This window comes from Phocoena phocoena, chromosome 3 (assembly GCF_963924675.1).
Source record: "Phocoena phocoena chromosome 3, mPhoPho1.1, whole genome shotgun sequence".
NCBI classification, from domain to species: Eukaryota; Metazoa; Chordata; class Mammalia; order Artiodactyla; family Phocoenidae; genus Phocoena; species Phocoena phocoena.
In genome coordinates, this window is record NC_089221.1 from 127,513,982 (window position 1) to 127,541,366 (window position 27,385).

The following is a 27,385-nucleotide window of genomic DNA, read 5'->3' on the forward strand; positions in this document are numbered from 1 at the left end:
GGGATTCTGGGAAGCTTCCCAGAGGATTCAAGTGGGGCCGCAGAGGAGTGACAGTCCATCAAGGGAAGGGGGTGTGACGGGGAGAGTGTGATGGGGAGGCATTCCTGGCAAGTGCACAGCAAGTGCAAAGGTACAGAATTGTCACGGGGGCAGGTGTTGTGGAGAAGGGAGATGGCAATGTCAGAGGAGTCAGTGACTCCTCAGGGGGCCAGAGTGGGGTGGGCTGCACTAAGGAGATGGGGAGGTTCTTAGGCTGGAGAGCGAGGGGTCTCGCTGGTTGCTGTGGGCAGCACAGACTGGAGAGGAGTACAGCTGGACGCCAGGATCCTTGAAGGAACAAGGCCTGGACTAGGGAGGCGGCCACGGGGTCAGAAAGAAGGGGCAGCGCTCGGCACCTCACAGGGCAGCTGCAGAGTAGGTGCTTACAAGGACGACTCCTTTCCAGCCCCTTCCACTCACCGTTTAGAGCAGGCGCCAGGGTAGATCTTGTCCTAGTCTCCACCAGGAGTTCTTCGGCCTGTGTGCTGGCTCGTTAGGAAGAGAAGGGCAAGGAACGCCTCACCGCAGCTGCTGTGATGATTATGATTATGGCTGCTTTTTATTGGGCGCCTCAGGGCTTGGGCTGGTAGTAGGTTCTCTCCATATCCCGTTTCTAATTTTCAATACGACCTTGAGACAAAGGTATTGTCCCGTTTTACAGATGTGGATATCCAGGCTCAAAAATGGGGAAGTGACTTGTCCAGGGACAAGTGGGGATCTGTCCGATTCCAGTGGATGTTTCTTATCACCCCACTGGGCGGCCAAGCCCATTCACTCTGGAATCACCTGGTCATGGTGCCCTGCTTTAGAGTTTAGAGGTTAAGAGTACAGGCTGGGGGTCAGACTGGATCGGGTGGGTTCTAATGCCACCACTGGCTGTGTGAACTCAAGTCATTTCTCGCCTGTGGGCCTCTAATTCTCTACCTGTAAGATGAGGACGAGAGTAGAAGCCCCTGCATAGAGTTTTGTGGGCATAGTGATGGACACATACCTGATAAGCACTCAGTCATTATCAGATTCCATGCAGCTACTACTCTTGGCTGATAAGATGTTCCTGCAGTGAGTGCACCTTGAGAAGCAGGCTCATGGAAATGTCACCGGGGGTCAGTAAAGCTGAAACCTGAAGGAAAGCCTCTGATCACTGTAGGGCTCTGTTGGACATGGCTCACCTCCTTCCCCGCTGCTTCCCTCTGTCTCCGCCCTGACGCCCTCTCCTGGGGAGATGAGAAGGCTGGGAATCTAGCTGGTTCCCAGGTGCACGGGATAGTGGTTGTACTTTCCTTTTGCTCTGGAGTTTCACTCTGCCCCACACAGTTTCAAGGGGCCAACAGCTGACTCAGATTTGCTTGCAGTTGATGTGTTGGCTTGAATTCGGGGGCTTCCATTTAAAGTCATGTTTCCAAGAGCTGAAAGCCAACCATTAAAGTGTCTGAAACACAGAAGAGAGGATTTGGTCTGCCTTGGGTTGGCTCTGCTGTGCTCTGAGGGTAACGGCAGCCACCAGGGACAGAAGAGGAGAGACTGGTAGGGAGCCTGCTGCACCCCAAAGTAAATTCTCATTCCTTCCTTATTCTGATGTGACTTTTGCTGATGTTGTTTAAAAAAAAAAAGCCTACTGTAAAAATAAATAAATAAATGAAGAAGTAAAATGTGAAGGAAGGTATCTGCTCACATAGCTCCTCCCATGCACATACATAGACTTTCCCACTCTCCTGCATTCTGCCCCGTTCCCATATACCAGAGGTAACCACTGGTAATAGTTTGGTCGCTCTAGAATTCTAGACTTATTTGAATAAATATTTACATGTATATAGATGCATAAATACAAAGATATATCTTTCTTTTAATGGGCTCATACAGTATTTGTTGTTCTGTATTTTGCTTCTTCATTCAACAAAATTTCGATCCTGAAAAAGCAGGTCATTAACCTTTCATGTAATTTGGGGGCCTAGTAGGCCCTTCATATAAACTCTATGCTTTGGCCTGTTTTTGTTCTTTACATGAATGAAATCAGACCGTGACATGGAAATGAAAAGGGCTGAGAATAGCCCAAACGTTGGGAAACCTGACAATAGACATGGCAGTTCACATCAGTGAACATGAATGAACTACAGTTACATACAACAATATGGATGCATCTCAGAAACAAAATGGTGAGCAAAGGAAGGCACATATACAAACATATATATGTTTGTATTGTATATTTACTGATGCAAGGAGGTGTTGAATATAAAAGTCAGGATGGTGGTACTTTGGAGGAAGAAAGGTTTGTGATTGGGAAGGGACATAATAAAATGCTTCTGGGGAAAGCTGGACTATTTCTAGATCTGTGTGATTGTTACACAGATATTCACTTTAAAATGTTTAACTTAGTTGTGCTTCTGTGTTTATGCACTTTTTCTGTACATGAGTTACATTTTACCAAGACAATCCCTCCTTTTAAAAAAGTTAATGGGGGACTTCCCCAGTGGCACAGTGGTTAAGAATCCGCCTGCCAATGCAGGGAACACAGGTTCAATCCCTGGTCCGGGAAGACCCAACATGCCACGGAGCAACTAAGCCTGTGTGCCACAACTACTGAGACTGCACTCTAGAGCTTGCGAGCCACAACTGCTGAGCCCACGTGTCACAACTGCTGAGGCCCACGTGCTTGGAGCCTGTGCTCTGCAACAAGAGTAGCCACCGCAACAAGGAGCCCGCGCACTGTAATGAAGAGTAGCCCCCGCTCGCCGCAACTAGCCCCACACACAGAAACAGACCCAATGCAGCCAAAAAAAAATAAAAAATAAATTTATTTTAAAAAAAGTATACAAATAACAAATGCTGGAGAGGGTGTGGAGAAAAGGGAACCCTCCTACACCGTTGGTGGGAATATAAGTTGGTGCAGTCACTGTGGAGAACAGTATGGAGGTTCCTCAGAAAACTAAAACTAGAGTTACTGTATGATCCAGCAATCCCACTCCTGAGTATATCTGGCCAGAACTGTAATTCAAAAAGATACATGCACCCCCATGTTCATAGCAGCTCTATTCACAATAGCCAAGACATGGGAACAACCTAAATGTCCATTGACAGATGAATGGATAAAGAAGATGTGGTGCATATATACAATGGAATACTACTCAGCCATAAAAAAGAGTGAAATGCCATGTGCAGCAATATGGATGCAACTAGAGATTATCATACTAAGTGAAGTAAATCAGAAAGACAAATACTGTATGATATCACTTGTATGTGGAATCTAAAATATGGCACAAATGAACTTATCTACGAAACAGACTCACAGACGTAGAAAACACACTTGTAGTTACCAAGGTGGGGGCGGGGAGGGATGGACTGGGAGTTTGGGGTTAGTGGATGTAAACTATTACATATAGAATGGATAAATAACAAGGTCCTACTGTATAGCACAGGGAACTATATTCAATATCCTGGGATAAACCATAATGGAAAAGAATATTAAAAAGAATGTATATATGTATATAACTGAGTCACTTTGCTGTACATCAGAAATTAACAATTATAAATCAACTATACTTGAATAAAAATAAATTTAAAAAATCACCATTACTCAGTACAAAAATGGGTTTCTGTTTTTTTTTGTGATCAGATCTGATTACATCTTTTATGAGAGTAACACTAGCTGCTGTTACAGACAGATCCCCAAGTCTCAATGGCTTACTGTAACAAAAATTCCTCATCACGATGCTCTCCTTGAAGCAGTGATAAAGTAACCCAGGCTCCTTCCATTGTGTGACTCTGCCATCTTCCAGGGATTATCCTCCTGTGCGTTCAGCCAGCAGATGGGGAAAGAGCTCATAGGACTGGGTGGGTGAGATGTTTTTACCGAGGTCTGGGAATGGCAAGGTTTACTTTTTGCCAAGTGTACCCCTGGCTGTATGCCCTAGAGAAGGAAATGGAGTTTGGTAAGCACCTAAGAGTTTTTGCCAAAATCTAATTGCTCATAATTCTGATTTCCATAAGAAAGACTAATCAAGCATCTATTCTATACTTCAATTTATGTTGGTTTATGCTTTAAAAACAAATACACATCCACAGCCAGGTAACTGCACAGAATTTAGAACCTTTCTCAAAAAGGCAAGAATATGCAAATTGGATAGTCATATTTACATGTGTATATAAAATGTATAGATATAACTGAATTTAGCAATTATTAAAACACTGTTTCACATTCTTCACAAATTGGCTAAAAACCTCTCAGCTGCTCAAAAGTAAAAAACCCTACCCAGAAGGGTGTCAAAATACTTGGAAGTACCCCTACATTGCTTCACATCTGATATTACTGGAATTAAAATAAAAATTTCTAAGTGCTTCTAGATTAATTTTAGATCTTAAAAAAAAAAGGCAAGATAAAGTCCTCTCGAAGAAAACAACAAAAATTCTCCAGAGAAGCTAAAATAGGGTAATAAGGGGTATATCCATTCTGTAAGTATGTATTTTAGATAAAAATGACATGGGAATTGGCTTCTGGAAAAATGCACTTGTAGATAAATTTTTCCTGTTTCCTTTTAAAATGACTTGTATAATACTAGGACAACTTTTTAAAGCTACCATGTATCAACAAGCACATGACAGGCTCTGTGCTGTGCCTTCTGTGTATTCCTATTTCAAGCCCACAACTAACCTTTGACATAAGTACTAAAAAGGCCTGGTTCTTTTAGAATGGATAGAGATCAGAATCAAAACAGTCTAAAGCAAAAACATATTTATATATAACTTGTTTCTAACTCCCACTGACCTCAAGTTCAGCTACCAAGGATAAAGAAAGCAGAAATAAACCTATGACAACATTTAGAAAATTGACCCGTTTTAATTTTTTAAAAACAAAACCACAACACAACATCAATTTTTTTTTTTTGCCATCTACAATTCAGATATATCCAAATATTCTAAGACCGGAGTCCCCTGCCCAGAAGCAGGGAATTAAAACGAGACGCTGAAGTCACACAAAGGTGAATGCTGAAGATCAAAGTTCCAGCTATAGGTCACAAGTCTTCCATTCAAACACACTCTAATTCTTTTCCTTTCACAGTTTGTTCAAGTGTTTTACTGGAAGTTCTTTAAAATAATTTCATCCTAGACACCAGGTTTCTTCAATGATACAAAACCCCATGACATTTGTGTTTCCATCTGATTGACAGGAATAAAAAGTAATTTTTATCTTTGTCTTTTTTTGGTAGCATAAAGAAGTAAAACTATCAGCCAGATTCCTTTAGTAATAAATGAGGAAAGGAGAGATGAGAAAAGACCTGGGCTGTGCTGGGTGCTGGTTTCTACTTGTCTTTCTGAGTGTGACTTTAGAAGCGTTAAATCACACTCTTGCCACTACAATGATTAGAACTAGTAATCTTTTTTTAGATGATAAAAAGGAAAATATCCAATGGACATAAAAATGGTCAAAGTTGTTTGTTTTTTTACTGCAGGTCAACTTTTTCCCCCCAGAAAAGATACAAAATGAACATTTAATTGGGATGGTAACTCCGCTGGACATTCCAATTTACCCAGTTGCTTGTTCCCCACACAGATAAGGGGAAGAGGCATTAAACTTTATTAGTAATGTTATAGTAGTAACCAGATATGTTAATGGCAGCTTATTTCTGGTCCATCAATCCTTTGAGCACATGTAGGAAAGCATGGCTGTTGTTCTCCAACTGCCCACATCTGAATATATTCCGCTATCATGGAAACTACAAAGGGAGGAAAAATATATTTATTCCAAGATTCATTTACTGGGATTTTTAAGCGCCCTCTCTTCTGTAGAGCCCCAGAGTGGTGATAATGTGCTAGGGGCTGCTGTGTTTCCCGGCATGAGCTCCCATCCTCTGAGGGTCCTGAGAAGGATAGTGGATTGGTCCTGGAGCCCTCATGAAAGGAGGGGGTGGTCCCATTGGGTGGAACATGTGTGGCCCAAAACCTACAGATAGGAGAGGAAAATCTGTTAGGCTTGCAGTTCTCTTGACAACCTTTCAAACCCTGAATTTTCTAAGGTCAATACCACCTACACATAAATCAAATTGACATGGGGCTTCAGAAAATGTCAGTTCACAAGACTTGCTTAGGAATGTCTACCTGCATGACTTCCTTGGTTTTAGAAACCTTCCCCCTCAAGATGGCTTAAAAAAAAAAAAACTCCACATGTCTCAGGTATTGCTAGTATGTCATCTGAGCCTCTGTTATCTATCAAACATGCCAAGCCTATCAGACAGGATTTGATCAGAATTGGGGAGGTGAGGGAGAAATCAGGCTGATGGCAAGACCCTGTCATCATTAACCTCAATGCTTTATACTCGAGTGAAGGGTGTTCAGAAACCAGAATTTTCTCCAGAGAGTATGGGAACTCTGCCCAGGAGAACCTGCTGCTTGTGATTTACTTACACTGCTCATACTGGCATTGACAGTGCGATAAAGAGCAGTGCTATACAAAGTGCAAGTCCCTGAACTGTTTATTACTTGTCATGAACAAGATAAAGAGCTTGAGCCAAAATGTAACTTCATTACATGACCAAGCACACTGTTTAGTTCATCTGACAATTTTTTGGTAACACGACTTTCTTGACGAATTTACATTTTGGTGCAAACTCCTTACCTTGTCGCAGGCAGGTAGTAAAGGCTTTGCAAGCTAACACACACCCACAGCCTACAGGACTTGGACAGCGTTTCCCGATTTCCTCAGAAGGAAGCTGGTTACCTGGGGGTGGGGGCGGGGCAATACCAGGCGGGGGTGGCAGGGCGATGTTCACCACCGCTGGAGGACCGCTGGGGGGTAGGTTGAAGTAGTTGGCTGAGGCCTCTTCTTCTGCGGCAGGAGGAGGAGGAAGAGCTGAAGAAGAGAAACAGCTGGTTAGAGCAGAGGACAACCGTGCAACAGCGCTTCCACTGCCTTGAAATCCTGGGAGGTCCTGCTGGGAGATCACAGCTGCTGGGAGCCAGAGACCTGGGTCTCTTCTAACGTCCGTGGGACACGAGGGCAGTGTGAGCAACTGAAGTTAGCAAGCTACCAGGTAGGCAGAAAGTCTGCACTCACCTCCTGGTAGCCCTGGAACGGGCTCTAGCTTGATTCCAGAGTCTGTGGTTCCGTCCTTCTCCTTTTCTTTTCCTCTGGCTGCTTGGGACCTGGGAGACACAGACCCTTACGCCATCAGCACATGGTCCCACCTTCTCTCACACCTCTGCTTCTCATGTTTCCTAGACAAACGGATTTCCTTCACTCCTTGCCTCCTTTTCGGCACATATTCTTTTCCCATAAATGCCATAGTGCACAGTGGATAAGAGCAAAGGTTTTGAAGCCAGAAAGACTTGGGTTCAAAATTCACTAGAACTGCTGTAGGGGCTGGAGGAGGCAACACCCGTGTGTTGAGCCCAGTGCTCAGAAAGCCCTCCGTGAGGACTGCTGCTGCTGCTGTGAAAGGTCTCCCTGGCTCCAAGCCAGAAACACGTTCCACCTTTGAATGTCCAGGGCATTTTACTTGCGTCTCTCTTATGCAATCACCACTTTCAAACTTATGTTAGCTATTCTTCAACACTAGATAGTTGGCCTACAGAGGACAGAATCTAGGTCTAATTCCTGTGTAAACTCTCAGGCCACATTTCATGCCCTGGCATTACCCTTGGCCTGTAACAGCTGGTCACAAAACACATGAACCTTCAAAGGATCAGATCACTACACCAAAACCCTGAATAAATTTCCAAAGTAGCATCTTCCTAATATCCACAGGAATGGAGTGCCAGACAGAATGAAAAATTCTTTTTAAAGGTCCTATTGATTTAAGCCTATTCACCGAAAGCTTACTAGTCCCCAGATAATGAAAAGGTTCTTGAAAATCTCAATAATGCTATTTTAATACAGTCTAATGCTCACCTTCCCCATTTCACGTTGAGCCTGCGGCCATTGACGATCAACTTGTTAAAGGACTTCTCAGCAGCCACTTCTGCAGCCTGTCTTGTGGCAAACTGGATAAAAGCACACTGTTGTCTCTGCACAACAGTGATTGTCCGGATCTCTCCAAACTGGTAGAAGTGATTTCTGTAGAGAAAAACGAGAGTTAATAACACAGACATTCCCAGGAAGTTGAATATGGATTATTAACTTTTTTTTTTTTTTTTTTTTGCGGTACGCGGGCCTCTCACTGTTGTGGCCTCTCCCGTCGTGGAGCACAGGCTCCGGACGCGCAGGCTCAGCGGCCATGGCTCACGGGCCCAGCCGCTCCGCGGCATGTGGGATCCTCCCAGACCGGGGCACGAAGCCGCGTCCCCTGCATCAGCAAGCGCTCTCTCAACCACTGCGCCACCAGGGAAGCCCTGGATTACTAACTCTTTAACTGATTCACCACAAGGCAGGTGGCCCCGTGGTGATCTGCCTAATTACCTGCAGGTGGTTCCCCCATACCTTACACCCTATTGTGGGTGCTGTGTATTGAGGAAGGGAAAGAAAAATAACGAGTAAATAAAGGCTATCAAACATCTCAGGGTTTTTCCCATGGAGGAAAAGGGGCTCCAGAAGGCTCCCTAAAGACCTTAAACCCTAGATAAGGGGTTGGCAAACTACAGTCCCCATGGCTGATGAGCCAAGAACATTTAAAAAAAAATTTTTTTTTAAGGTTGTAAAAAAGAAGAGAAAGAGCAGGTGGGAAAAAGTCTGCCACCCCCTGGGGACACTCTAGCTCACTTAGGGTTTAATGCAGATAAGCTACCAAGGGCAGGTTGTACACCTATAAGAGTTTCTTCTCCCCTCTATCTCTTTGCAAGAGGCAATTTCCATCAGTATCTGCCCAGATGTTTCATCTAGCCATACAAAATACAAGCCAAGAATAACACAAATTTACCAAATACCAATCTCTTTAAAAAGCCAACAAGTTAAACCATAAGGTTTTATAATTGCAAAGCTCTCCCTCCCCTACAAAATAAATCATACTTGGATATGTGCCATCTTTAGAAATTCTAATGGCTATTAGGCCAAACAGAAGCTCATGTAATTAATACCCTACACAAGCATGGAATAAGCACTGTTGAGGAACATTATGTGGCATCACAAAGGACAACTTTATAAAAATTCCAGTCAGCATGACACTAACTCTAGAGCAACTAAAGAAAAATGTACCTTATACAGAATTACCATGTTTTTGCCAAAAAAAAAAAAAAAAAAAAATTCTAGGGCAGGCGAAGGCAAAAATAACTCATAAAATTATATTCACAAACCTTAGATCTGTCTCAGTAATGGTATCGCCCAGACCACCAACATACAGTGTGGTGATAGTCTTGTCCTCTGGTGGGTCCAGACGAGGCATTGTTGATGCCCGCTTTAAAAGTTTATCTGCCACAGGGTCATTGATTCCATAATATCGGTCTTTAATGTTCTGATCAGCAAGGGGGTCATCCGGATCTGTTGGCTTCTCATGTCTATGGTTCAGGAAAGAACAATGCATAAAGGTGAAACAAGGGAAAAAATTTTACAGATACCACCCAACAGGAGCTACAAAAGTCCCCTTTTGATCTAAAAACCATGGCCATACCAAAACATAACTATTAAAACAGAGCTACTATCAAGGGATTTACTGTATCACACAAGGACTTGCTAGCCTCCGAAAAGCCACTTAAACGGCCACAGCGTGGCAGAGTTTCCTTATAAAGAAATGTTTTTGACACAATCCACTCCAAAACAAAAGGTAACCAAAACATGATTACCCTCCTCTAGGTCAAGGGTTCTTAATGTGTCTGAGGTCTTGCATTCCACTCAGAGTCTTATTAAATCTATGGACCCAACCCCAGAAAAAAACATAGCTAGCTTTTTGTTGGGTGTAGGCTTCACCAACCCCAAAGTAAGAACTCCTAATCCAGATGCCTGGCAGTCTTAAGTCAAATACACTTACACATTCTTTACAAGTCTGGTCTTAATCTGATTTCAACTATACACTGAGATTCAAGCCAATCATACCCTGATGGCAAAGACTTACATCTTAGGCAGAAACTTTTGAGGTCAACACTGATATTTTATGGCAGAGCAGTTTAGTTTCCCAAGGCTTGGTTGTAAGTAAAAGTTCCATTATAAGTAAAAACAATTTAATCAAGCTCTAGTCCTAAGATATAAGACATATGACACTAGTTCTATAAACTTCTACATTTTAAAGCAGAAACAGTTTAAGCTAGCACCTCCCCCTGCTTGGATGACTAATCATCTGAAAGGAAAAACTGAAAACGCAGTTCAGCTCTTGCCTGTATGGACACTCCTCTCCTCTCTTACATTCTCCTTTCACCCAGAAGGAGCAAATGTGGGGTCGATTTCTTTTGTAGTAGGGTGTGGTCCGGGCCAGTTTGAGCAGCATGTCACTGGTGGATGTGGTCTTCCCCAACATGCCAACTGGCCGTGTTCCATCAGAGTTAGAAATCTATAAAGGAATGACACATTCAAAAGATAAATTACACAGGCTGCATCAATCCCCCAGGATTCTTTCATTAAATATAAAACTACATCAAGCAAGTGGCAACATACTTCTCGCTCCATATTCTGTGTATAGTATTCTTTGTTGACATCAGACTTTGGCATGTCATCCTTAAAAGACAATCCTGCGTCACGGACCTGGATGGGCAAGCCTAGAGCAAAGGAAAGGAGGAAAAAACTCAAAACATATTTTAAACCATATCCAAACTGAATATGTAGACAGAATACATCATTCTTCCTTTCTCCACTTCCTTATTTGGTACCAGAGGCTTTATTTATTTATTTATTTATTTTTGCGGTACGCGGGCCTCTCACTGTTGTGGCCTCTCCCGTTGCGGAGCACAGGCTCCGGACGCGCAGGCTCACAGGCCGTGGCTCACGGGCCCGGCCGCTCCGCGGCACGCGGGATCTTCCCGGACCGGGGCACAAACCCGTGCCCCCTGCATCGGCAGGCGGACTCCCAACCACTGCGCCACCAGGGAAGCCCCAGAGGCTTTATTTTAATTCAAAATCTTTAGCACCATCAGGCCAATACTACTACAGAGCATTCTAAGAAATCATCCAAATTCCTGAGTTTTCATGAAATTAATGTTTTAGAAAATCTTTTAGATGAACAAACTTTTACTATAGTTAGATTTGACCTGCAATTAATAATGCATCTAGCTTTTAATATGCCATAGTTCATTTAAAATAAATATTAAAAAATGGATTATTTTTAGGCTTGTCCTACACATCCTCTGGATAATCAGTCATGTAAGGGTCATTATATTCCAGAATCAGAACACCCCCTGAACAAACATACAACTAATATTAAACAATATGTGACCAGGACTCTGATTAGCAGAGTCAACTTTCTGAACTTAACATAGATAAACTTGTATTTTCCTTTTCCCTTTTAGTTTACTGTAGAGTAGAAACTTTTGTTGAAAGAATATTTTTCGCATAAATAAAAAGTCATCTGCAGTTAAAGAAAATCACTCCCAAAAGCAGTTACTCTGAAACAGTAGCAATATAGTGTATCAGTCCTAACAATATATTTGATACAAAAATCTAGAGCACAATTAGCCAGAACTTTGTCAGGGATTGTGGGAAAAAACGCTCTGGATTTAGAAAGAAGCCAAAGGCAAAGAAATTACCTATCATAGCAACAATGCCTTTAACTTACCTTGGCTACAAAGGTATACAGAAGGGAAGTTTCGGCCAGTGCTGATCAATTACCAACTTTTCTTTAAGTCCCTACTGTTGTTCAGAATGCTAGAATAAATTAGTATGGTTCTTTTCTTCTTGGGAAAAGCAGAGCACAGCAGACACTCCAAAGTGGGTGAGAACCAGAGAAGGGGTGAGAAGTGGGAGACAAGAAAACTGGTTTGTTGTGTAGAGTAGTTGCACACTTTCAGACCCATGGGACAGGGCAAACATACCATACTCTAGGTCCAAGAGGCAGGTCTGACAGACATTCTTCAATTTACTGCAAGTCTGGCAAACTTCAGTCTTCTTGAAACGCATGCGGACCCCGGGGCACCAACGAAACACTGTGAACGGCCTGGCACAGATCTGGAACACAAAATAAAGCCACAGAGTGTTAATGGTCCTGATCTGGACAATCAATCCAGGAGATTTAATAAAAGGATCCCTGAATCTAGGGTGTAGAAGAGATCTTAGCAATCATCTAGTCTAAACACCATATGATGTTTCAATCCTTTACAACACCCTTCCTCAGTAGTTAAAAAATTCGATTAGTACACAAATAAAACACTCAAAAATTAAAGTCCTCCCCACCCTAGAGGTCACCACCATTAATGATATAACCCTTAATCTTTTACGGGGTGAGTAGCGAGTGTCATATACTCCTCTGGGAATCTTATGATGGCTACGACCTTCCTCCTCAGCTAAAACGCTCATGTGCATATAATCAAACAGTACTCGGTATATACAATCTCAGGGGGTTCAAAGCCCAACCACAGACACCAAGTTAAGAATCCTTACATTAAAGGGCTTACTTTCTTAGCCCTACACTAAATAGTTAACAGCCAATGAGTATGTAAATGACACATGAATGTCTGTGTAGCACTCACTTTTATAAAGGACTTCATACCTCAACAAGTGGAAGAGAAACGGAAAATAAAATTAAATCATTACTCTTTAAACATACTTACTTTGCATTCCTTCCCGTACTTTTCTTTGGTCTGAAATAGAAAAAATAGAAAAGAATGAGTTATGGAAAGAAGAAAACCTAATGCCTGCTCCTTCTCTAGACAGGACCTAAGAAATTTATCTGGAAATCCCTGGCATCTTGAAGAGAGGAGGAAAAAATCCACCCTTTTGGGGAGGGAGGGGGGGTAAGGGAGGGCTGGGGACATAATCTAGTCACCTACAAGTTATAACCTCTTAAGAATCTTACAGATCTAACACCAGGTAAGTATGTACCTTTCCACAACCGCAACTCTTAGATTCATTTCTGGCTCCGAAGTTCTCTCCCAAGAACAATTTCCTAATGGTTTCCACAGTCCCTAAATGGAGGATGCAGCCATGGCCAGCCCATTTTACAAAGTTTAGTCAGAGTTAACTACTACAGACTCATCCTGTGCTGGTACCCTGCATATAGTCAACCAATACCTCCAAGATTGATCACAACACAGCCCTAATCTAAGTATTAAATGTTAACTGCTGCTAATTTTACCCTTATTTGTAAGGATAGAGGGTACCTTATACTAAACAGATTACAAGGTGCAGAGGCCAAAAGGCACTTGATTAGGAGTCAGGAAACCTAGATTTTTAGTCCTGGGTCTGCTCCTAATTTGCTGAGGTACCTGGAGTCCGAACATCTGAACTTAGATCCCAGCTCCACACCTTACTTGCTATATTGAAAAGACATAAACTCCCTTTGCCTCTGGTTAACAGACCTATCTCCTAGGTAAATGCTCAACGAATATTAGCTATTATTATGACTCTTATATCACAGGACTGTTGCTGAGTTCCAAAGTGAGAGAACAAGCATGACAGTCCTTTGCAAATTCGTCGTACTCTTAGGGTTAGTAAAGGGGCATTATTACTTCTCAGCTAAGACAAACACATCACCGACAGTGTGCAAAGTACCACAACACTGACAGAACACAGACAGCAAGTCCCGTTTCACACACGATCACTCACCATTCGGATATATGGGTTTTCTCCAAGACACGTCTGGCACAGAATAGGGAAGTCCTGGTGAAAATGGGAAATCTGGTCGAACGCCAGGCTCCGAAGACCCTGCCATCTCGGCCACCGTGATGGGGCGGGGGGAGGGGACGAGGAGCGAGGTTGGGGAACAGGGCAGGAACCCGAGGTCCAGCACTGGCCGGGTCGCGGACGGGGTGCTGTCTGCACTTCCGGCAGACGGCGGGAGAAAAGACCCGCTCGAAAAGAGTGGACGGAGTAGGGATGGAAAGGGGGCTGCTGCCGGACCCTGGCTAAGCCCTCTCCCTCCAAGCCCGCAGGAGGGCCGCCCTTCAGCTTTCAGCCGTGGCAGAGTTAGGCCGCGGTGCTGGCTTCTCCCCGGACTTCCCTCGGCTGCGCCGCAGCCATGTCCATGCCCACCCGCTGGAAGCCTGGCTTTGCTGCCTCTTTCCGTCCTCCACCGGCAGGCATACTCACCGCATCCTCCCAGTTCTGCCTGTTGTAGGTGTTGGAACCCAGAGAGGTCGCCATCTTGAGAGCGTCTGGAGGTAGCCGCAGCTTCCGAGTTGGGAGAGAAGACCGCCACAATCCCGTCAGGCCCCGAAGCTGCCTGCCGGCCGTCGACGTCTTATTTACGCGTCTTGTGCGCCCTTGAGCGGGGGGGGCCGGCCTTGTGCGTCATGACGTCACCCGCTCAGAATTTCTTCGCTTGATAGTTGACTTCCTGGTGCTTCTTCAGAGTGGTGACAGCAAGGGATGAAGAGTCACAAGTACAATCGGTTTATTTTAATATTTGAGTGAAAGAATAAAGGAACAAGTAATGAATGAGGGGTTAAAACAGCGTTGGTCCCCACTGAGTGCTTATTATGCCAAACGGTGGGGTAACGTCTTGCCGTTACCGTGTCTTACTTAATTCCCACAATAAGCCCTCTCTATGTAGGGTTGCCAGATTTAGCAAGGAAAACCCAGAACGTCTACTTAAATTTGAATTTCAGATAAACAGGGAACCCTATTTTAGTTCCAAATATGTTCCAAACATGCTTACACTAAATAATGACTCGTTTTTCTGAAAGTGAAATTTATCAGGATGTCTTGTACTTTATCTGGCAACCATTACCCTCTAGGCAACTATTACTGTACCTCTTTTATAGAAGGAAACTGAAGTTTAGAGAGATTAAGTAACTTGCTTCTGGTCGTGTAGCTAGAAAATGGTGAAGCCACAAATCCAAAGACAATAGTCCTGTGTTTCCAACTTCTGAAATGAAAAGGGTCCTATGGATCAACACATGTTACATCGTTTTTGGAACAACTCATAACCACACTGCCGATATTGTATGAATTTCAAGCGTCCTGGTATCACTTTCATAATTTTTGACATATCCTATCATCAAACAAATACTTTTATTTATGCCACCTTATGTCTTAACAATTAGGTTTAAAGCAAAATTTGTGTAGAGTAAAATTTTACCCTTTTTACTTGAACAGTTATGAATTTTTACATATAGTCATACAAATATAGAATAGTTCTATCATCTGTCATCCCCAAAAGTTCCCTTGTGCTGAGTGAATCCACTTCTGCCCATGCTTGGTCCACGGCAACCACTGATCTGTGTTCTGCCCCTATAGTTTTGCCATTTCCAGAATATCATAAATGGAATCTTGTATTGCCTTTTGGGTCTGATTTCTTTCTCTTCGCATATTGTATTTGAAATTCATCCATATTGTCACATGTATCAGTAATTTGTTCCTTTTTATTGCTGAGAATTTCATTGTATGGATGCACCTGGGGTTAAACACACACCGCCCCCCCCACACACACACTTGCCAGTTGATGAACATTTGAGTTGTTCCAGATTTGAATGAATATAAATAAAGGCATAAGCTCATGCAGCTCAATATCAAAAAGACAAACAATCCAATCCAAAGATGGGCAGAAGACCTAAACAGACATTTCTCCAAAGAAGACATACAGATTGCCAACAAACACATGAAAGGATGCTCAACATCACCATTCATTAGAGAAATGCAAATCAAAACTACAATGAGGTATCACCTCACACCAGTCAGAATGGCCATCATCAAGAAATCTACAAACAATAAATGCTGGAGAGGGTGTGGAGAAAAGGGAACACTCTTGCACTGCTGGTGGGAATGTGAATTGGTTCAGCCACTATGGAGAACAGTATGGAGGTTCCTCAAAAAACTAAAAATAGAACTACCATAGGACCCAGCAATCCTACTACTGGGCATATACCCTGAGAAAACCATAATTCAAAAAGAATCATGTACCACAATGTTCACTGCAGCTCTATTTGCAATAGCCAGGACATGGAAGCAACCTAAGTGTCCATCGACAGATGAATGGATAAAGAAGATATGGCACATATATACAATGGAATATTAGCCATAAAAAGAAACGAAATTGAGTTATTTGTAGTGAGGTGGATGGACCTAGAGTCTGTCATACAGAGTGAAGTAAGTCAGAAAGAGAAAAACAAATACCGTATGCTAACACATATACATGGAATCTAAAAAAAAAAAAAAAAAAGGTTCTGAAGAACCTAAGGGCAGGACAGGAATAAAGACACAGACGTAGAGAATGGACTTGAGGACACGGGGAGGGGGAAGGGTAAGCTGGGATGAAGTGAGAGAGTGGCATTGACGTATACACACTACCAAATGTAAAATAGATAGCTAGTGGGAAGCAGCCGCATAGCACAGGGAGATCAGCTCGGTGCTTTCTGACCACCTAGATAGGTGGGATAGGGAGGGTGGGAGGGAGACACAGAGGGAGGAGTTATGAGGATATATGTATATGTATAGCTGATTCACTTTGTTATAAAGCAGAAACTAACACCATTGTAAAGTAAGTATACTCCAATAAAGATGTTAAAAAAAAAAACAACCCCAAAATAAATAAATAAAGGCATTATAAACACTCACATACAGGTTGTTGTACAGACATAGGTTTTCATTTTGCATGTGTAAATACCTAGGAGTGGGATTACTTGATCATATGGTATGTCTTTTTCCTGTATAAGAAAGTGCTTGCGTTTATCTGAGCTTCGTGCGTCTGTGATTTGTTGTCCTTCATTGTATTTTGAAAATTCTTAAGTGTCATCTCTTTAAATATTCTGCCCAGTTTCTTCTCCATCTGGGACTCCAATTACACGTTAGACTATTTGATATCATCCTATAGACCTTGAATAAGCTATTGTTTTCTTTTTGAGAGTTTCAGTTTGGATAATTTCTATTGATCCGTTTCCAAGTTTCCTGATTATTTCCTCAGGTATGACAAGGTGTTCTGATGAGCCCAGAGAAAACATTCCTCATCTCTGATCCTGTGGTTTTCATTTCAATTTGTCCCTTTCTTATAGTTTCTACCTCTCTGCTGAAATCTGTCATGCATATTATCCCTATTTTCAACTAGATCTTTGACATGTTAATCAGAGTTGAAGTCCCTGACCAATAATTCCAACATCTAGGTCATACCTGTATAGGGTCTCATTGATTGTCTATCACAAATGGGTTGACTTTTCTTGCTTCTTTGAGTATCTCAAAATTTTTATTGAATGCCAGTCATTAATTATATAACAGTAGAGACTGAAGTCAATGGTATTAATGCTTGGAAATAGGCAAGCCTCTTCTGTCAGGCCATTCATGTGGTGCTTGGTCATTCTGGTCAGAAATTGAGCTAGGTTTGAGTTTTGTTGTTGCGATGGTTGCCTTCAGTGTTTGAAACCACAGGTTTCATATCCACTAATTTTGTACTTTGGAGCTTAAGAATTTTTCTCAAGTGTTCATACTTCATCCTTAGCTTTCAGCAGTCCTGCATACCTGCACCATATGGTTAAGTCTTTATGCCTTTGCCCATGCCCCCAGCAGCTGCTTGCTACGTTGGGAGTCAGGGAAGACTCAGGGATTCTTTGTTCTAATTAAGCCTCAGTCTTTTTTTTTTAATTTTTAAAAAATTAATTATTTTTGGCTGTGTTGGGTCTTCATTGCTGCACGTGGGCTTTCTCTGGTTGCGGCGAGCAGGGGCTACTCTTCGTTGTGGTGCGTGGGCTTCTCATTGCGGTGGCCCCTCTTCGTTGCGGAGCACGGGCTCTAGGCGCAAGGGCTTCAGTTGTGGCACGGAGGCTCAGTAGTTGTGGCTCACGGGCTCAGTAGTTGTGGCTTGCAGGCTCAGTAGTTGTGGTGCACGGGCTTAGTTGCTCTGCATCACACGGGATCTTCCTGAACCAGGGCTCGAACCCCTGTCCCCTGCATTGGCAGGCGGACTGTCAACCACCGCGCCACCAGGGAAGTGCAGCAGGCAGATTCTTAACCACTGCGTCACCAGGGAAGTCCCAAAGCCTCAGTCTTTAGTAGGTCCTTCGTGCCCAGGCCTTGGGAATGGGTCTTTTCTCAGCATTCTTGCCCCTCCTCTCTGTGGCAGCCAAACCCTGACTTGTATCTGTGGTTGGTCTTGAGGGGGGAGAGTTTCTTGCCCTTCTTGCATTGGCAAGAGGCCTTTAATGGTATTGGTATAAAATCCTGGGGGGGCTCAGGACTGAATCCTGTCCCTCCCAAGGGTAGAGGTTTTTTCTTACCTTGTCCCAGCAGCAACGGGTCTTTACCTGTGTTCTAGGGAGACAGGGTTTTCTGCTCCTCCCCCAGTGGCTTAGGCCTTTTTGCTCCTAATGAGGGAAGGGCCTAGCCAGGGGGAGGCAAGGTTTCATGCCTTTCCTACTCCTCCTTCCTTTGCATGCCTCCAAACCAAGGGAGGCTCTGTAGAGCTCCAGCACCCCACTGCCCCCAGGTCTTTCTCATGAACACCCGGTGGAGGTTTTGGAAAGAGCTTGTCAGTGCATGCAAGGTCCCCTAGTATCTCAGGCTCCCAGGGGTTTTATACTGTCATGTCAGCCCCAGTTTGGCCTTTAACAATTCTTTTAGTTGATTTCCTCTTACCTGCTTATATGTTGGTCAACACTTCTTCCTCCCATGCTCTGCTACAGGTGAGCCAGTCTACATCCCACCTCTCCTTGGAGGGGTCTGTCCTTCCTTGAAATTCAGGCTAGTTGACTGCCCTGCCACATCAGCTATCTGATATAGATCCAATAAAATTTATCATTTTGTCATCTGTCCACTCTGAGTCAGCGTGACACTCTTTCCACACATCTACGTGATAGGCACAAGTGGAACTTCTAAGTCTCCTCATGTTACTTAAATATATTTTAAGAGGAACATTTTTTATCACTTCTGTAAATGGGAAATTAGTATCACTTGTGTAGATGTAGCCTTAAGAACAAGTACAATGAAAATGAAACAATATTTTTTAGTAAGTAAGCCTCTGTTGTCTGCCAAAGGCTCTGAGACAGAAGCCTATGTTTAAAAGAAAAAAAAGTGCTACATAAGAGAACTGATACTTTATCCTTATTTGACAGAAGGATGGGGAGAGGGGAGCAGGGCATGAGAATGATACAACTTTCTCACTATTTGATTCCATATCATTTAATGTTACTTTCACTTAACACTTAAAGTCATTGTCTTGTGTAGGTGGTTTGTATTGTGAAATATATTCCACTACTGATGTCCCTGACCACCAGAAAATAGGGATAAATAAACCTAACTACACTTGACTCTTGAACAACACAGGTTTGAACTGCGTGGGTCCACTTACACATACTTTTCTCCCCCACTAAATACATACTACAATACTACATGAATGCATGGATGCAGAACCTTGGATACAGAGGGCCGACTGTAAAATTATACACAGGTTTTTGACTGCCCCAGCATCAGTGTCCCTAACCCCTGCATTGTTCAAGGATCAGCTATATTGCAATTGAGCAAGTGACCTGGCTCTGAGTTTATTCCAGGCTACCCTCTGACTGGAATATAGGAGAAAGAGATGACAAAGGGGCCTGGATGTGGCTCTGCAAGGGTGTGCATTACAGCAAAGGACCTATATACATACAAAACCCAATACTAGGCAGAGGTAAATGCCCTGGAGAGGTTAAGTACTACAGATTAAGACCACATCTAGATGGGAGTAGGATACCTAGGGAGTATCCTAGGTTGAGCTAACACCGGAACAAGAGAGCTCAAGGGAAGTTAAGGTATTTGGCTTATGACAAATAGAGGCATATGTATATATATTTTTAAAAAAGATAGAAGACCAACGCTACGTAAACAAGGAAAAGGAAGATGGTATTAATTTATTTAACAAATATTGGTTGTCTGCTACTTGCCAGGCATTGCTCTACGCTCTGCAGATACATCAATTTCTTTAAAAAGACAAAAATCCCTGTACTGTGGAGCTATGATGAAACAAAAAATAAAGTATATAGTGCTGGATAGTAATCAGTGCTATGGGGAAAAAAAGCAGCAAAGAAGGGGGATACGTGTTTAGGGAAGGGCAGTTTACATTATCACATAGGGAGGTCAGGGAAAGCCTAAGAAGGAAGCATTTAAGCACAGACCTGACTGGCAGGGGTTTGAGTTGTACAGATATCTGGGAGAAGAGTTTTCCAGGCAGAGGGAAGAGCCAGTGCAAAGAACCTGAGAGGGCGCACCCTGGGGTGACTCAGGAATAGCAGAGACTTGTGTGGCTAGGGTGTAGAGAGCAAGGGAAGTAGTTGATGAATCTACACTAAGAGGAGGGAAAAGTTGAGTACAGATGAAAGTGGAGGAGTGGCTACCTGAGAGGGCTGGGCCACTTTGTAAACTTAAAAGGATATCTTTGGGAGCAATGACCCAGGATAAAAGCTGGTAGAGTCCTAACAACCTACCATTTACACATTGGTTCTGATAGTACGTTCATAAGGAGCTCAAGCAACATCTATCTATATAATATTACAGTGAACTACCTTGAGGTTTTACCTTAGTTCATTTAGACAAATGCAAGAAGGGAGCACGCCCCACTGACTCGCATGCTAACCCTAACTCCACCCCTGGCATGCTACTCCAATCAGTCTTCATGAAACCAAACAAAAGACGCTTTTCAAGCTTTTTCTGCTTTATTTCACCACACGAAGTTAAGCAATCAGGCAAAACAGTAACCTGTCGTTCATAAAGACCAAAGAGTGCCTCTCATTCCCAAAAGGGACCAAAAAGGATGTTTCTTTACAAATATGCATTACATTTAGCTCATTAAACAGTCTGAACAGAAGAAAACTCTGGTGGGCTAATCAAATCACAAATTCAAATTAACTTAGCTTTAAGTTTCCAAAACTGTAGTTTCTAGTGCTAATGACATCTAATTTGCCTGCAGTGGTGCACACTGACTATACTTTAAAAATCTTGCACCTAATCGAATGTAAAAAAGGAACAAATAAAATTCCAAATTCACCAGCTGCAGGTATTGAACCATTTCTACTAACACACAGATACTGAACCATTTCTACTAACACACAAAGGACCAGCTTGCACTGAAAACTATCTTGAGGAACCATTAAATCAATGGCTCTGTTATTCTGCAAGTTAATTTGGCTTCTGAGGAAAAAATTCTATGATCAATAGTGTTTTTGTGTTTCTGTGTCACATGGGGGTGATGAGACCCATTACTTCAACATTATTATTTCTGGGAACAAACACCAGCTATATGCCTTCAACACGCAACTGTGTGTAGTCGACGCAAACGTGTAAACATAGGAAGCTATCCTCTACCTTGAGGCTTATCTCCTCCACTGGCAAATATGGAGCACTCACGTCACAGGAGGCTGTAGTGAGTAGTGAAATATAAATTAATTTGACACTTCGTGGGGTCACAGAAAGTTAAGCTATTTCTATAGTCTGCAGATTTGTCATTATGCAACACCCTGCCCCAACTCCTAACAGGCTAAGCCTTATTACTGTCATAATATTGGAGACATGAGTGTTTTTTTTCTCATACTGCAGCATATATATTGCTCTGTGGAATACTGTTTCATAATATTGGCTTGATTTTAAGAGTACTATTTAGTGTCTTTCAGAGGCTTCCTAAATATTTTTATCTTCCAAGGGGAACTGAAAAGTAACTATGTCCTGTCTGTACTCTAGATTACTACATATACCTTTAATTTTTTAAAAAAAACTAAAGGCTTGAACTTAAAAGCAAAACCAGAATAAACAGGAAATTTCTCTTTCCCCAAAGGTCTGTTGGCTGCTTGCTAACAATACATTTACAGAAAATGATGTGGTACAGGTGGTGGTCTACTTTGTCAAGTCTCAGTTGAGAAGACATCACAGAAATTAAGGTTAGCAACCCAACTCCAGGATACCAAGTGAAAACAGCATGTGTGCTGTTAGGCAAGTATTCTTTATGATTTATGGTCAAAATGCTCTTATTTGACAAACCGTATGATAAAAGTCTTAAATGCAGGAAGGGAGAAGGTTCTTTTCCTGAATATCCAGTTTTGGATTCAAGAGATTACAAATGTTAACTTCCCCTTCAAATCAATGGAAAGAACATTAGTTCAGATCATGATAAACATCTGACATTTAAAATGTTTTCTGAATACCAGAAGTGAACTTGTCCACCAAGTTTTCTTTGGGCTCTTTCCAGGTCCCCAGTACTCAGAACAACTTACTGAGTTAAAGAGGCCGAGCCGAAGAGAAGCGTAGGGCGTAAGACATAAAGATGGGCTCGCTGCGGCAGCATCAGTCCCTGGATATTGTGGTGACAGTTAAAATGAACAGAATTTGCCACCCCCTTGACATGACACGTAATTGCTTGCTTCTCAAATTCTTCCTAGAAGAAAAAGTTCTGTATTCTACTGGGAAAAAATTTTTAAGAACAATTAATAAATAAGTATCTTATATTCACTTAAAAGAGGGCAAATTAAGGTGCCTTAACTATTTCACAGGTTTTTCCAATCATCACAAAACTAAAGACAACATGACGATTCTATTATCCTGTCAGATGGATGGGAGCCAAGATGGCAAGTGAAGGGATATGTTTAGAGTGCTAGATTATATCTAGTGGAATGCAAAAAGCAGCTGGTATACTGAGACCAATGCTGGGTCATCAATAGCGGGCCTACCTTTTGGTTATTTTATTTTATTTTTTTTCCTTTTGGTTATTTTAAGTTTCATCTGTGAGACTGTGATCCTTTATGAGATCAGATCGGGAGATAGTATGGTCAGTCTCTCAAGTGGTCAATCGAATGCCACTCCAAGGAACAGCCACCCCCTTTCTTGGGATGGAACTATGCTGTTGTTAGTCAACGTGCAGGGTTCAGTGAGGGAGACACAGACTTATGGGTGTTAACAGAAGAGAGGGCCAGAGGAACAGCAGTCACCCTGTGTTCCTAATGCCTTGCCTATGCCCCCAACCTCCTAGGAACAGGATTCAGTAGTGCATGGGTACATCATTATAAACAAGGCCTAACGAAGCAGCGGCTTCCACATTTTAACGCGGGTTTGTGATGATACTGTCCTTTGGGATCTGCCCGCCACTGGAACACTTTAAGGAAGAAGCGGGCCCAAGCTGAGTTCCACATGCTGGGTGAGCCAGATGACCTCTGTACCCTGGTCAGCTTCTTCGATGGGGCGGATGGGGGTGGCCAGGTTTTTAAAATCGTGCTTCATCTTAAAGCACACGGTCACTTCGCCCTCCTCACGCTGTGGGGTCACTTTGATGAAAATACCCACTTTGTTGGCCTTTCTGAAGGCTATAATGCTATGGAAGGAAATAAGCATAGTATTAGGTCGCAAGTCAGCCAAGCCTGTTAAGACTCACAGTCATTTTATGCCCCACAGGAAATCTCTGTTGACAAGATATGACCACCATCCCGTTCGTCAACAATGAAGAGTTTCTTCAGCAAAATGCTGACCTCCTTATTTTTTAAATATTACAACAGTAAAATATAGTCATAAAAATTTTAAATGGGGAAAGGTAAGTCTTTCCTCTTATTTTCCTCTTCAGTACAGAGAACAACTGTAAACGTCTGGTTCTTAACCTACCAAATATTTTTCTGTGCACTTACACTTTTCTGCTTTTTTAAACAACACAAAAGGGACACTATTCTGTAACATGCTTTTTTTCACTGTTTATCACAAACACCTGTTCATATTGGTATATCTAGGTCTTCTCCATTCTACTTAATGGGTGCATAGCGACCATAATTAGTATACACTGATTTCCTCTGTTACAAACATCCCTTCACATTAACCTTTATATACATATGGTATTATTTCTGTAGGATATAGACAGATGCTAACTTGGAGCTTTAAAGGAGTTTCTGGAATACCATAAATCAGTGTGTTTTGTAAATAGAGTCTGTAAATTAGGAATTTTTAGAATAGAAAAAAATCTCTTTAGTTGAAGTTTCCATTTCAGTTTTCTGATATGCACTTGAAGTTTGTGTTTAAATAACTTAGCTTCAAAAAGTCAAAAGGCCATGAAATAAACAGAACTTGATCTACTATCCAGATGATACTCAATTACTTTAAGAAAAGTTACTCAAATCAAATATTTACATATTATCCAGTATTAGCACTACTAAGTCCTAGATATCTGGAAGTCCTATAAAGTACAATAATATGGAATATAATTAATTCAATCTTTCATTAATCTGTCATGTAATCTGACTGGAATTTATCTCAGATGATCCTTCCAGAAGTTCACCTTGGCTTAACAAATTTCTGTACTTAAATTAATATAATTTATATAAAGCAAGGATTATAGAGAATGCATTTTGTATTATATTAACACAATCACTTTGAAGTAACTAATCAAACTTTTGATTTACATCAGATTCATTTTAAAAATTCAGTTCAAAAATAGTAAAAAAGAAAAAGTCTTCCTAGCCTTAATTTCCCAGGCAACCACTGATGCCTGGGAAGCTTTTTAAAAAAAAATTCAGATTCCTGGTGCCTACCTAGACCTGATAAAGAGAAGCTGTGGGGTCTGGTACTCTATATAGAATTAAAAAAAAAAAATTAAAACACCCACGCTGGTGCTTTCTGAAGTTCACCCAAGTTTGATAATCACCGTACTAACCTCCTCTTTGCTCGCACTTTGTCTTTCTAATTTGTCCCATGTTATTTCTTCTTTCCGGGATCTTGCGGAAGGAGCTTTTGATCATTCTGTTAAAAAACCTTAAATATTCCCTACACCAGTGTATTAAATGCTATTGCTTTTCAGCTCTGTAGCCTGCTTTGTGACACAGGATTCTGCTAACCACATTTCTGCTTGGTAGGCTGGTTCCTTACCAGGCTCCCTTTAGTGGCTCTAACGGAGACCAGAAGCCTGCAGGAAGAAGGGGCCTGGTTCTCCCGGTGAGCTTCCTGTCTGCATGCAGCTCCTGTGGGCAGCACTCTAGCAATGCCTCTTCACTCAGGAAGCGGCAGTATCCAGGTTTTCCAACTGCATAACCAGCTTCAGCATACCACCCCTCCTCTGGCACCCTGTGATGCCAGCACCAGTGAGGCAGTGTCCCTGCTCCCATTTCCCAGAGGTCTGAGTTTCAGCTCCATGGGGCTCCTCCTTCAAGCTTCTGAATTTGAATCATTTAAACCATTTCCCTTTGTTCCCTCAGCCCTAGGAGTGGTAACTGCTTCATAAAATTACCATCTCTGGGATATTGCAGATTTCTTCTTAACCTTTGAAGTTACCCAGTTAACAAATCTTTATATTAAATTCTCTCTGTTCAGATAACTGATGTGATTCCTGTTTTTAGACTGGAACCTGACTGATGTATTCTTCATCTGGGAAAGGTTTGGTTTTTTACTTCTCAGTTATTAGGTATGAGAGAGTAAAATCTGTTACTCTAAGATGGAAAGGCTGGGGGGCAGGGGGACAAATCCAATGGTAAATCTTTGGGGATAGAATACTATATCCTGTCCACAACCATGAACAATCATGCACTTGAAAATTTTTTAACACAGGAAACATAGGTTAAAAACACTGTGCTTACAGAATGATCCCAATGATGCAAATGTTAATGGTGCTAATCTCTGGTGGTGAAATTTTATTTTCTTCTTCATGGTTTTATATATAAAAATAAATATATATTCACCAAATTTTTATAGTAATTATTTTTATAAATAGGAAGAAAAAATTACTTTAAAAATTCAGATAAGAAAATTGAGATCTGTGAGTGGGCTTCGTGTACCAGCCAACTGTGGCGTGTGTGTGTGTGTGTGTGTGTGTGTCACAAAAGGATCACTCACTCAGGATCATCCTGAAAGTCCTGGGGTTCTGCCAACTCATCATACTCTGCTGCTGCATCCTTGCCGGCTAAAACAAGCTCTTTGGGAGGCACCACCACCTGGAGAGCAACACAAAGAGGGCTGCCTCAGAAGGAATCAGTGCGTTGTAGAACATTCATTCAGTGGAATACAGAAAAGTATTGCCCTGACCTAGACATGCAGAAGTAAGCAGAAGTAAGCAACATTATTTCACTTATAAAAAGTTTAACATATTGTTTGGACATTTCTGATAAAAGTATAAGAACAAAGAAATTTAAGGGAATGGTAAAGTCAGGTGAGTGCTTACTTCATTGGGGCTGCTAAGGGGAATTTAAGTGGGCAGGATGCAGGGGCTTCAACTGTCTTTAATGTTTTATTTCTTAAGGGGCTGGGGGAATATGGGTGTTTGCTATGTTATTCTTTATGCTTTGTGGTACATCTGAAACAGTTCTTCATATTTGTTTGTTTTTTTGCGGTACGTGGGCCTCTCACTGTCGTGGCCTCTCCAGTTGCGGAGCACAGGCTCCGGACGCGCAGGCTCAGCGGCCATGGCTCACAGGCCTAGCCGCTCCGCGGCATGTGGGATCCTCCTGGACCGGGGCACGAACCCGTGTCCCCTGCATCGGCAGGCGGACTCTCAACCACTGCGCCACCAGGGAAGCCCTCATTTTTTTAAAAAAGAAAAAACATAATGTGAAACAGTGGTTCCAACATATTTTCTGAAATGCATATATTGGGTATGTTTATGGCCATGAAAAACAGTTAAGCATTCTTTACACTTAGCCTTATGTTGTAACTAGGCTTCAACTTCGCTATGTTAGAAGTTAACAGATAACAATGTAAACAACATTACTAATTATGGATATGAATGTGGCCGGGGAGCTGTAAAGAGAGAGAAAAACGGCAAATCCATAAGCTGGGTATACTCATCAGGCACTTATTTCTGTCTCTATCCTCACTGGCACAGCTTATTAGTGTTATTTTAAAAAGGAGCAAGGACAGATGAGTGTCATCTCTCTTTGGAAGTGATGCTACTAAATGAAATCATTAAAAAGCAGAAGTAAAAAAAAAAGATAAATTCTCTACTAATAAGTATAACTTGAATAACAGCTAATTAAAGATACAGGCATCCTTTCTACCAACTTTTGTTATGAGTATCATGCTGAATTATGAGTCAGTAATAGATGGTCTATAGAGAAAAGTTCTTGTTCTAAAATTCAAGTGCTAGATGAATCATGAAGTAGCAAAAAGTAGAAAGGCCTCATTTCATTCATTCAACCAACACTGAGAGTCAAAATTACCTATTTTAATATTTAGTACTTGGACTTCCCTGGTGGTGCAGTGGTTAAGAATCCGCCTGCCACTGCAGGGGATACGGGTTCGATCCCTGGTCCGGGAAGATCCCACATGCTGCAGAGTAACTAAGCCCGTGCGCCACAGCTACTAAGCCCATGAGCCATAACTACTGAAGCCACGCACCTAGAACTCATGCTTCGCAACAACAGAAGCCACCACAATGAGAAGCCCGCGCACTGCAACGGAGAGTAGCCCCTGCTTGCCGCAACCAGAGAAAGCCTG

The 27,385-nt window shown here is 42.2% G+C and overlaps 2 protein-coding genes across 3 annotated transcripts in view; both read right to left on the reverse strand.

The window, feature by feature from the left end:
• Positions 1-4,854: 4,854 nt before the first annotated feature.
• RBM22 (RNA binding motif protein 22) lies at positions 4,855-14,189 on the reverse strand. Its single transcript, XM_065874552.1, has 11 exons — positions 14,129-14,189; positions 13,646-13,699; positions 12,652-12,681; positions 11,917-12,049; positions 10,547-10,647; positions 10,270-10,442; positions 9,256-9,456; positions 7,919-8,083; positions 7,085-7,173; positions 6,749-6,880; positions 4,855-5,974 (listed from the first exon to the last, which is right to left on the reverse strand). The coding sequence occupies exons 1-11, from the start codon at positions 14,180-14,182 to the stop codon at positions 5,844-5,846; spliced, it is 1,263 nt and encodes a 420-aa protein (XP_065730624.1). The 5' UTR covers positions 14,183-14,189; the 3' UTR covers positions 4,855-5,843.
• Positions 14,190-23,080: 8,891 nt separating this feature from the next.
• DCTN4 (dynactin subunit 4) overlaps positions 23,081-27,385 on the reverse strand; it is a 30,324-nt gene continuing 26,019 nt past the window's right edge. For both annotated transcript variants that reach the window (XM_065874029.1, XM_065874028.1), the window contains 2 exons: positions 25,790-25,887; positions 23,081-23,294 (listed from right to left, as the gene is read on the reverse strand). In XM_065874029.1, the coding sequence (XP_065730101.1) occupies positions 23,081-23,294; positions 25,790-25,887 (312 nt within the window). The remainder of the gene's footprint in view (positions 23,295-25,789; positions 25,888-27,385) is intronic.